This window comes from Betta splendens, chromosome 14 (assembly GCF_900634795.4).
Source record: "Betta splendens chromosome 14, fBetSpl5.4, whole genome shotgun sequence".
NCBI lineage: Eukaryota > Metazoa > Chordata > Actinopteri > Anabantiformes > Osphronemidae > Betta > Betta splendens.
In genome coordinates, this window is record NC_040894.2 from 4,333,787 (window position 1) to 4,345,557 (window position 11,771).

Genomic DNA, 11,771 nt, shown 5'->3' on the forward strand with positions numbered 1-11,771 from the left:
ATGACTTTTCAATTACGAAGTAAATACAACATCGTGTGAAATGATGAGCTTGTTCCGTTTCGCTCTTTCTCCTCTCACACATCGGGTCGAGGCAGATGTCCGCCCACCTGAGCCCGGTTCTGGTTCTGCTGGAGGTTTTGCTTGTTAAAGTGGGTTTGGGATGACTTGTATTCTTAATTGGTGATCTATAAATTATCTTATGGGATTTAATAAAATTTTCATATGACACTATTATTTTATTCAGCAAAATATATATGAACATATAAAACCTTTGTTAGTGAGTCATTACTCACCTACTTTCCCACAGTGAGTCACGCTGGAGGTCACAGAGCGTCCAGCCCCGCTAGTTCCAGTCCGAGGCCTGTTCCCCGTCCCGACAGGAGGAGGAGCTGTCTCATGTGAAGGAACCGAGTTGATCTCAACCAGCAGAGACACCACAGCAGATCCCACTGGAGACGGGAGATCCCAGCCAAAGCAAAGCCCGAGATCCCCTCCAGAAAAGACACAAACGCACACACAGAGCGGGGACAGAGCCATAATCATTCCATAAGCACTCTGCAGAACTGCTTTAGGAGGATTTAGAGTGTGAAGAACATTAGTGTTAATGTTAATACCTAATTAAATAAGCATTAAACATCATAATTACTAGAGAGAAGAACAGTGTGTTTCATGTTGCCAAGTTACAATCATTAACAGGCAGCTCATGTATATGGTCCTTGTGCTTGGTTATATAATTAATCAGGTAGAAGCTTTGAACTGTTCTAACAAAGCTGCTTTGATGGCTCAACATCCTCAGTGTGAGGGTAGCTGTAAAATCAGCATCCGATCAGAAGGAAGCAAACACCGTGTCACAGCCTCTGCTGCTGCTTTGAAGGACTGCTTTCATCACCGTGTCCAAGAAGTCACGAATACAGCAACCTACAGGTAGAGGAGGAACGTCTGATTTAAACCTAATTCTGCCTTTAAATGTGAACTGATGTCACCTGTGGACACAGGTGCAGATACAAGTCAAAGAGTGAGATGAGGTCAGGTCCTGCACCATTACAGGTTCAAGGTACAGTATGAACCGCATGGTGAGAAAGAGGATAACAGCAGTGAACGCTGAGATCTGATCACAATAAATGTCAGTCGTGGTCTGAGTCGCTGCTGTGCCGTCACATAAACCTGCCCGTGCTCCCGTCAGCGAGCTCGGGTTCCTCCACTTCCACTTCCAAGTCGGAACCTGACGACCGCGTTCAGGAGCACGAACGAGCGCAGATCCTCCAGTGACCAAGTGGACCTCAGATCCACAACTGGACCAGTCCACGCGCTTCTGTGACCTGGGCTTGTCTCAGATGGGAAACGGAGACGGACCTGGGCTCTAACACAGTCTGAGTCACACGCTCTGTCTGCGAGCGACCTCTGCGCTCTCGCATGCGTTCCTCCGCTCACCTGAAGTAATAGTGGCCGTGGTCGCACCACATCCGAATCAATCACACGGTTTTCAGTTAATGTCATTAACTAGAATGAAAGAGTCCCAGCAGAACTAATAGCACAGTTGCTTTATTCATGTCAATTAGATCGTACAGTCTTTGTATTAGAAACACATGTATAATTATAACAATAATATTAATATATGAGCCGGTTCCAGCAGCATATTGTTCCGCTCATGTTCCCGTTTTAATCAAGACACTGGTGAATGGCTTTCTGAGAGGCTCTGTAAGAAAACCTAAGCACTACACTGTAGTGATAATTGACCTGATCTGTGGACACAGTGGGTTCTGTGGCGTTATGCTGATTGGGTTTCAGCCCTGAAGGCTCAACTCTGGGCCTTTTGTGGGAGTGTTGCATTATTTAAAAGGCACAAGATAAACTCTGCAAATCCTCCGTTAAGTTTTTACTAGACCCGGGATGACGGTTTGGAAACACTGGCAGTGGCAGCGCAGATAAAGAAGAAGCTTTAATAGGTGCTGAACCGGCAAAATGCTCAATTCAGTCCCACCTCTCAACAGCGTGCATTGATCTCCACCCGTCAGTCTGTCTGTCTACCGGCCTCTTTAACTCTCCATGCTCAAATGAAGCAGCAGTGGTGTCACCTGATGGTCGGCCTCAGTCAGAGCCTTTATCTCTGAGCTCTTTTTCACGCAGGTCTGTTTCAAACCATCGCCGCCCTCTTTCAGCAGCGCCTCCCTGTGCGCGATGTACCGCCGCCGTCGGTCGGCCCTGTACAGCTCCAGCCTCTGCTCCTCGGCCCGGGGGTCCTCCAGCACCCCCTCCCACCGCAGGCTCCCCCTGCCGCCGAGCCCGCTCGTGTGTCCCTGAGAGGGAGCTCGTGAAGTTCTTCTCGTTCTCCGGCCGCTGCGGGTGCAACGCTCCCCGTCCTTCTCACTGGAGGCTCTGAGCTCAGCTCCTGCGTCCTCATCGAGGCCGCGAGGGGCCAACGGCGAGACAGCGGAGGTCTCCGGAGGCATAGACGCAGTCTGAGGTTTGTCTGGAGGGCAACAACATAAACATGTGTACAGTTAAACACTGTATTGAATCTTAGCTGTTTTTATTGCATACTTACTTGCAACAGCCATGTTTTAATGAAGTTTGTATGTGCAAGAAATGTTTACTTGTTATGTTCCTAATAAAGTTGTTATAAAAAATGTCTACCAACTGCTGTTTGGCCAATTAAATCAATCAGTCAATCAATCAACCAATCAGAGCAGGGCGTCAACGTCACCTTTGTGTCAGTAGCATTCGCTCAACTTCAGCAGCTGCTTTGCTTGACTTGGTTGTTGGGGGCGAATTACTAGGATTCAACGTTTACGGGCCGCTTCAGAGTCATGACAGACAGAAGAGGTGAGTTAACTGCGGCCCCTTGAAAACTCGCAAGCTGTCGTTGTTTACACACAGAGTAGAAGCCGGTCCCTGTAGATCTGGGTTGTTTGCGTGACGCAGGGCAACGAGCTGAGGCCACGTCACGTGTCCTGTAACTTCAGCGTCTTCAGATTGAACTAATGCGTGCGTCAGTGCTGGTTTAGTTCGCTACAGAACGGGTTATTTCTGTCAGAGTGGCACGTGTGAGTGTCCGGTGGTGGTTGTAGCTGTAATTGCTCCTGCTTTTACATTGACTCCGCCGGCGGATGATCAGACACATGGTTTTATGAGGCTTTTTCTCTGCTATTTACCTGCACTCTGTGGAGAAGTGTTGGAAGCCGCGCATTTCTTTCTCCTCTTCTTTTTCTGCTTTCTATTGTCACAGCCCCTCGGCGGCAGCGGCAGCTTACACGCTTTGTCTTCCGGCATGACGCGATCCGGGCTCTCAGAATGGCCGCTCCGCGCGCTGCGGGACGATTAACGTGCACGTGCCGCCGCACCGGCGTTCAAAGTAGCGAAGACGACAACCGCAAACGAGCGCAGCGCTCGCTAATGCGTGTTCGCTACCGGGCGGTGACCCGGTGCAGACACGTGGGGCTGGAGGCTGCAGCCGTTGCTGCTGCTCGGTCCCGAAACGACACGGTTTCCGCGCGAACGCTTGTTGACGCATGAGTTCTGGGGGAAAAAAAACACGCGACGCTTCTTTGTTGCTTTGGATCTTTCGGCTGCGCTCCGTAAAACTGTCTTCCACGGTCACTCGCCGCCGCTGCGTGTGTCGTGACGCGTCTCCGTGGCAACAGGACACACCCACTTCGACGTTGCGCACGCGCCCCTGTGTTGCATATGTTCACAGATGTGTATGTATTCACACTCCCCGTGTGTGTGGACGTCCCCTCGTTTCTGTATGGAACCACTGATCACAGTGATTTATGTCTAGAAAAGGACTGCACGTGTAAAATCAAAGGCTTTTCCTGTAGCGGGACTCAACGCATAATTCACTGCCAACTACTGTCGTTACTCATTTGTTTGATGTGGTTCAGCTCAGCAGGGAAATATTCAGATATTATTTCAGACAAAACAAGTTGAAATAATCAGTATTATGGTGCCTAATTATAAGAGATGATGCTATAAAGCCAATAACGCGCTGCTGCACTGTGTATATTATGTTAGTACTGTATTTGTTAGTACTTTCAACCATTACACTTTATTTCTGACGGCAGCCTCTTCCCAGTGACCGGCTTTTGTCAGTTTTATCAGTGTCTTCAGAAATATTTGTTTACTTTGTAAGTCTAGAAGTTTTTAGGGTGATGCCAGCAGCATTACCATATCATGAATTTAAAATAATTTAATCGTGTTTTAATTAAACCTCGTTTGTGTGTGTGTGTGCGTGTGGGTGGATGACAGGTCTTTGTTTGTGTGTCTGTGGGTTTGTTTGTGCACTGAAGGAAGTGTCTTGCTTGTGTTTTGAAACCAACATACAGGCTGCAGCCAAGTGTCAGTTTTATCTCGTCTCACTGATTAATTTTTCTATTTACTGCTTTTATCTCGCTGTGGATTTATCCCTCTACCGCCTAAATTGAATTTATTTTAATTAACAGTTTTCATAGTTACAAACAAATATGCATAAAGACGCTCACTACTAATATTTATGTATTTATTATTGTACTGACTTTGTCCACATATTGTGTGTGTTTTGAATATACAATTTAGACCAATTGCTAAGAAACCATTTGTCAACCGGCAGTGTGAGCATAAAACTGGTGCTGCTGAATCCTGGCGTCTGGAGACTTGATGGACTGGCAGCTGCCTGGTGCTGCTGAAGTAAAAACAGGCTAGAACAGCATAAACCCACTAAGGTGTGAGATTCCTTCATGCTGTGTGTGTGTGCACGCGTGCATGTGTTTCCTAACGTTGGGCTGATATGGGATTTCTTATAGGTTATTTCGATATTTTTGTACTGAACATTCTAACAGCTGATAGTTTGTCCGTTTCAGTGCTAAAAATGTCACGGTTTCTCACTGTCACTATCAGGTGCGAAACGTCTCTGTAATAACATTTAGACTCTCCTGGAACCCATTAAAAGTGAATTCGAGGTTTAGCAGCTCATTTCAAATACTTGGGGAAACCCTGTGATGAAATGAGCCATCCATTTACCAAAACACTGCCAGATAATTAAACGAGGAAATGAAATTTGCAAATAACATAAAGGACGGATATGTGGATTAGCTGTTTTCACCGTGAACAACACTGACTGACAGGTTGAAGGATGACATATTAACTCTGCCGTTTTGTGTGGCTGTGTTCAAAGGCGGTGATGAGTCACCCGCTCTCTAAATGGAAGCGGCGTTGCATTTTGAGCATCCATCCATCAGGTCTCCAGCAGGTGCATGCAGGTCACCAGAGCAGTCGCTGTGCACAGCTTACTCATTAGCAGCTCCCTTTCGCTGTCGCTGGTGCGAAATTGATAGTAATTCCTAATTTTCTGCTCTGTGGACAGCAGGAGTGACAAGTTACCACGGATAATGTCATTACAAGCTGTCAGACGTACTTCACTTTACTTATTTAGCTGACAGCTTACACCCTGAGCAGGTAAAGCCTCACTGACTTCCTCATAGGCACTGTCCACGTCCCAGTTAGGCCTCACACTAAATCCAACAGCATTGTCACATCTTTCATGCAATTGCAGCACAGTCAGTGTAATAATTCCCACCTCATATATTCTTTACTATCTGTGAGAGTTTGCTGCTATATGGTGCTCATTCCTCATTATTCAGTCTACAAAATGTGAAGGTTCAGAATATGGGGATATCTAAGTTTAGTACAATATACCTAATTGTATTTAAGTCTTGACTATATTCATATAATAGTCAGATATCAGATTATCATATTAGAGATAAAAAAGCACCATTCTATATATAAAAACTAATATATAATATAAAAAATGCAGGTCACAGGACAAGTAAGACAGATGAAGGTTTAGTGGTTTACAGTTTTAATAAAACCTCAAAGAAGAAAAAGAGGAGCAGGAAGTCAGATATTATAAAACTAGAATCAATACAGTCACCAAAACCACAGGGGAACGTTGAAGTGGGTGATACACGGTGAAAAGTGCAGGACCGAAGACCTGAAACAAGCAGAGCGGCAGCGTGGTGAGAGCCCAGTTCAGATAATTAGGAGGAAATAACAGCATGAATGAAAAAATCTGAATTACATGAATTTTTGAGTTGGAGACGTTTGGACCATTTGAACAGGACACCGCTGACCTCTGTGCCCCGGGCAAAACTATATTTTAATTCTCTTCTCACCCCAAAGTTCTACATCACATCTGCAGCCTCGCTTCTCATCTCCCTCTATCTGTGTCTCTCACACACACACACACACCCTTTCCTGCAAAGGTCCTGATGTTAAATCCAGTCAGCTTGCATTATTCATGTGGCAGTGCAGACGTAATCTCCCTGGGGGAACTTTATGTTTAGTCCCAGCTCTTGAGGTTATTGTATATTTTACAGGACACATATTAAATTGCGTGTGAGACAGGCGTTTGTATTTTAAGTGCAGGGGGCCACGCTTATTGTTTGTCTGGGTGACCTTTGAGTTTTAATGCTGCCACTTCATAATATATTTAGGTACCATTTACTTCCAGCACCTACGCCTTTGTTTAAGACTCTGCTTGATCTGTGGCTCTCGCTCACTCACTTATGATCATTTACTCATTTTTACTGTATAAGCACCGACACGCTCTGTTTCACCATCTCCTCCCGGTTACAGCCTTGCTTATACAGTAGGTGGATGTGAATTGACCTGCTCAGGTGCTTAAAATTTAATTTGCAGTGATGGCTCCGGTGCAGAACGCAGGCTGACAGGCTCCTGAAGGTCGTCATTGCTGTAGGACTTGGGAAGTGGAGTGGAATGGATGATTACGGCGTGTGAATGCTAATGAAAGCGCAACTGGATCTGGAGCAGATGCGGGGTGTGTTTTGCAGCGGGCGTGTGATCGGAACTGCTCTCGTGTGGGTTCCGCGGCTGCCAGCTTTCCACTTCATCAGGAGGCAGGAAGTGAGATCAAGGCGCCACAACTCGCAGCAGGTACAACAAAAGGCGTCCTCCGAATTTGCATAGGAGGAATATGATGCGTCACGCTAGGTTGAGGACGGCGTCTTGTTCGGCTGCCTTTCGTTGCTGGTGATGTGAGTTTTATCACCACGGCTCAACTGCAATCACAAACTTTGTCTCCGTTCAAGATGATCCTTTCATTTTGATAAATAGCACTTTAAATAGCGGCACGCTATCGTCACCTTTCACTGTCGGGCAGGAAATAAATTGCTACACTGTGTCTGAGCGTGAACTTTGAAATGCTAATGCTCCTCTTCTGGAGACTGCTGTACTGTGACCTCAACACGGACTCTTTCAATCTACAAATCCATTCTTGCCTAATACCTGCTGATCTGCTGTGTAACCATTTGCTACAGTTATATATTCATTGTATATCACTGCTTTTCCATTTCACTTGTGGAGTTTTTATCCTTTGCTGTGCCCTAATATTTCTTCCCAGTCAACAATCTCATTATAAAAACCCAGAGTGTTACGTCTGCCACCTAAGGCTGTGTTTTAGTCATGGTGTCATTCATGTGGTGATTAAAGCTCAGGAGGCAGGATGGAAGCAAATCTCTATTAGCAAGCAGTAAATGCTCTGACAGAGCAAACATTACTGTGAAATGGGGCGGCTGCTTCTGCGGCCGACACGACTCTGTATTGATTTGTTGTGAGGTTAAAGTCCATGTGTGTCCCTGTGGCTCCATCTGATGGCTTCGACGTCGTCTGTCTTTATTGTTGATAAAATTGAGGTTTTGCCAAGTGACAGGATCCAATTGTGTGATTTCCTGTAATGCTCAGTGACATGTTCGTTGGTTTCTGTCTGAAAGAAAGAACGACTGTTGCCATTTGTTGTTACAGAACGCTGGGTGATTCCACTCACCTAAAAATAAACATCAAAAACAATGAGTTGGATTTCTCATAAGCTGAAATAAATGCGTGCATCACACTGACATTCAGATAATTACCAGAGCAGACACCTGCCACAGCTGTAGCCATGGCTGAATGTACATTTGGGACAACAGATGGGCTCCAGTAGTGTTGCTGCTAGTATATACAAATTCATCATTACAAATATGTAACTTATTGAAGTACTGTAGTGAACGGAAAGGAAAATATATTGAAATTGATGTTGTCAGACATTAATTTGTTAAGTAAATAATTTATAATGTTTATAAATTATTATTGTGAGTGGTGTCAAATCAAATATTTTGTTTCTATCTGCTCCCAAACCCACACACATTCACATTTCTATGAAGGAAAATAAAGAAAATGAGCACATTTATCTGAGAAGCTGGAACAAGAGCATTTCAATTTTTAATCAGCTGTGGGAACAGTTGCTGATTATTTTTATTTAGTTAATCAACAAATCAGCGAATTAACCCCAAGACTGAAAATTACTCAATTTAACACTTAAAAGAAACTAAATACTGGAAGGAGACTCAAACACCTTTTAGCTGCATATAGGGGTGTGAATGTAATCCTTTCCTGGCTTTATGGTGATATTATGTACAGTATGTATACATTTGATTTCATTTATCACTTACCCCATGGAGATAAAATGCAATGAGTGGTATTGGTGTCTTATAATAAAAAGACTAGTCCTAGTGATATCAGTATATTTATCCAATCACATTCATGGGTTTTAATCTAGAACTAGGGTTCATGTATGAAACAGAAATAGCCACTGACTCTCTCCCTCAATTCTGGTCTTAGAACAAACTCAAATCCAATTCACAGTCGCATAAATCTCGTGCTGTCAGGTGGTTTGGAAACGCTGACTTGAGGCGCATCGCTTCACCTTCATTTGTCCTGTGTCTGTTAAAGAAAGCCCTTCAGCACCATGGACAGCGCCACGAAACCAGCTGCTGGCCAGCTCAAGCCTCACAGAACCTCCCTGTACCGACGTGTGAGCGTTAGTGGGAATTCAACAACACTGTGGCTGCGATTAGTGCACAATTCTCTAACATGGAGTAAAACCGTTGAAAATCAGCGTTGGGCTCGTTAGATAATGCTGCTAATGCATCAGGCGGAAATGTTCATGACTCACTTGTGGTGTTGTCACTTTCCGCTGATGCCTCAACTCTCAGTAGTAGCAGTTGAGCCCCTCACCACAGCGTTTAACCCCTGCTGTGCAGCATCACCTCAACCCTTGGGGCACATGAGGGCTAGAGAACTAGTTTGGAGCAGCCGAACAAGTAGCTGTTACCAGTTCTAATTATAACTGCGCAGCGCTGCGGGAGACGCGGTTCTAAAACCTCAAGGCTAAGATTGCAGTTGATCTGCCGCGATCCCACTGGCCGAGAAAACAGACGCTTCAAATAAGCTATTATATAATTAGTATGGGGGATGTAAATTAGATAGTGGTGGGGTGTTTTAATCAGAGGCACAGAGTGAAACACACAAACAGTCTGATCAGCAGATATCAGGGATGGGGACATAAATATAGTGGCACAAAAGAGGTGTCTTGAATATTGAGGCCTGAAGATGATGATGATGATGATGTTGATGATGAGACTTTAGCATGGCTCAGGGGAGGGGAGGAAGGTGGAGGGCGGGGTTGTGGGTTGAGGGTCGCGCACTGCATCATTCAAGTATTGCGGCTGATGTCACTTCCTCGGCACCATAATTGGTCATCAATGACTCTTAAAGCTGTGAAGAATGGCTAAATGAAAACACATGCGCGCACGAGCACGCGCGCACGCACGCCCCCGGGGGAGACGCCAGCTTCCACTGAAACCTTAATTGCTTGGACTCCTCTTTCTGTCTGTCTGTCTGTCGCTCTCTCTCACTCTCTCTCTCTCTCGCTCTCTTTCTCTCTCTCTCTCTCTCTCTGTCTCTCTCTCTCTCTCTCGCTCTCTTTCTCTCTCTCTCTCTCTCTCTCTCTCGCTCTCTTTCTCTCTCTCTCGCTCTCTCTCTCGCTCTCGCTCTCTTTCTCTCTCGCTCTTTCTCTCTCGCTCTCTCTCTCTTTCTCTGTCTCTCTCTCTCTGTCTCTCTCTCTCTGTCTCTCTCTCTCGCTCTCCTTCTCTCTCTCTCTCTCTCTCTCTCTCTCTCTCTCTCTCTCTCTCTCTCTCTCTCTCTCTCGCTCTCGCTCTCTCTCTCTCTCTCTCTCTCTCACGCACACACACCTGGGACGAGGACAGCTCCCACTGAGCACCTCGGCGTCGCATATTTCCCGCTCACCTATCCACGGTCGCACCTCTGCCGCCGTGGTCCCCATGTGGCCCCTCCCTTACCGGACTGGACCGATAAATGGGTTACGTCCGTCACCGGGAGCAGCAGAGATAAATGCACCGGGAGCGGCGGGAGATCCCCTTCCATTCTCCCTCCACTTGGCCGATCTGCCCTCAAATCTTCCACCGGACACCCCCCTCTGCTCTCGGCGGCGTGGACTTGATTCTGAATCGGGATTTGCCTTTTTCTGAGAGCGCGTGTGGCAGACGCAGCGGCAGCGGCGGCCGCGCTTCGACCCAGACCCGTGGGCGTCAGGGTGGCACCCGCTTGGGCGAGCTGAGAGGACGAGCATCGGGCTCCGCGCCGCAAACGACCGAGACGCGGCGATGAGAAGCGAGACGTAGAGGCCGTTCGTGTGGTTCTGGGCTTCGGCTGAGACGGACCGGATCCCGCGCCGCCGCCGCCGCCGCCCCCGGCCGCCGCTCACTTAACCAGTTGCTATTTCTGAATAACTATCTGAAAAGTGTGGCGCACGTGACGCGCCGCGGCGGCTCCGGCGCGCGGACTGAATGAGTCCACCTCCGGCTGTCGGACGGACGTTCCAGGAGCACAGGACGGATGCACGCACGTTGAACGCATCTTGGCCGTTCCGCGTCCCCTCAGCGCCTCTCCGCCAGCGGGTACCGAGCCGAGCGCGGTGAATCTCAGCGGGGGAGCCGCCGTTTCACGGGCAGGTAGGCTTCAGCCCCGATTGACGTTCCAGCTCCGGACCCGCGTCCTTAAGGTGATAAAGGTGATTAGCGCGAACGACCGCCCATGCGTCGGTCCGAGCTCGCGGCCGCGGAGCCGCGCGGGCGACTGCACCTGTTGTAATCGGTGCGAACGCGCGCGAGCGCGTGTTGACGGACCCCCTATGGATGTGCTCGCGGTGCACGGGCTTGTTTTAGCGGCTGTCAACCGGATCACGGCTAATGATGCCTGTCTATTTGCATCGAGTCTCCGACTCAACTGCTCCTGAAAATCTCCCTCCAGCTGCTCGTGCGCGCAACAGTGCGCGCTGTGTGGCTTTGATCAGTGATTAGGTGATTATAGGTCCATCACGCGCACTCTATAAGTGTAATTACAGTGTAATTGTCTCGAGACGCAGCGGGATCCAAGGCGCTCAATCACACGTTATACATGAGGCTTCGTGGCTTCTGATCATCCAGGCTGTAGCAGTGCACACAGTGCTCCTGATAAACGGGTCTTGCTGCAGTCTCAAGCCCAGTTGTGTTAATCCTCCTCGCCAGATGCTACAAAACTCCACCGTCACAAAGCATGATGGTCAAATCTGTCACCTGCCTCACGCCCATTTATCATTTGCTGCTCTGGAGGAGACCCCCCGCGGAGCACGGGGGACGGAGCGTGTTAGGAGGACGTGCAGCAGCATGAGGTGTGGATGCGAGCTTTTAGGGGAGGGGGGGGGGGGGGGTACCGCATCCCTCTCCCCTTCTTTTTTTATTTATTTTTATTCTTAGACACTCTTCCTCCGTGTAATGAGAGTGACGCGTAGCAGCAGGCGGCCTGAGTCCAGATGCCGTGACGGGGGTCCGGATCCTCTCATCCGGTCCGGTTCGCTCACTGGTCAAAGACCAAGGTCGCGCTGCTCCGCGCCTCCTCCGCGC

The 11,771-nt window shown here is 47.7% G+C and overlaps 2 protein-coding genes across 5 annotated transcripts in view; one reads left to right on the forward strand and one right to left on the reverse strand.

Annotated features, from left to right (window-relative positions):
• Positions 1–11,771, forward strand: part of caln2 (calneuron 2) — a 37,671-nt gene that overhangs the window by 8,189 nt on the left and 17,711 nt on the right. The window contains exon 1 of one of the 3 annotated variants that reach the window (XM_029174360.2): positions 2,698–2,823. The exons of 1 other annotated variant lie outside the window; for it this stretch is intronic. The gene's annotated coding sequence lies outside the window, so the exon portion shown is untranslated. Of the gene's footprint in view, positions 1–2,697; positions 2,824–10,516; positions 10,842–11,771 lie in introns of those variants that run through there. One more of the 3 variants, XM_029174359.3, reaches the window with a different exon arrangement.
• Positions 1,527–3,630, reverse strand: liat1 (ligand of ATE1). 2 transcript variants are annotated; one of them, XM_029174362.3, is made up of 2 exons: positions 3,153–3,630; positions 1,527–2,470 (listed from the first exon to the last, which is right to left on the reverse strand). In XM_029174362.3, the coding sequence occupies exons 1-2, from the start codon at positions 3,268–3,270 to the stop codon at positions 2,037–2,039; spliced, it is 552 nt and encodes a 183-aa protein (XP_029030195.1). In that variant the 5' UTR covers positions 3,271–3,630; the 3' UTR covers positions 1,527–2,036. The 2 variants fall into 2 exon arrangements, with proteins under 2 accessions (XP_029030195.1, XP_029030196.1); XM_029174363.2 differs by lacking the exon at positions 3,153–3,630 and adding an exon at positions 2,546–2,674.

Bases quoted from the DNA above. Each gene is read 5' to 3' on its own strand.
- liat1 (XM_029174362.3), bottom strand. From the start codon at position 3,270: ATGCCGGAAGACAAAGCGTGTAAGCTGCCGCTGCCGCCGAGGGGCTGT. The intron at 2,471-3,152 runs GTAAATAGCAGA...GTTGCCCTCCAG, and splicing joins CACTTCTCCACAGAGTGCAG to ACAAACCTCAGACTGCGTCT.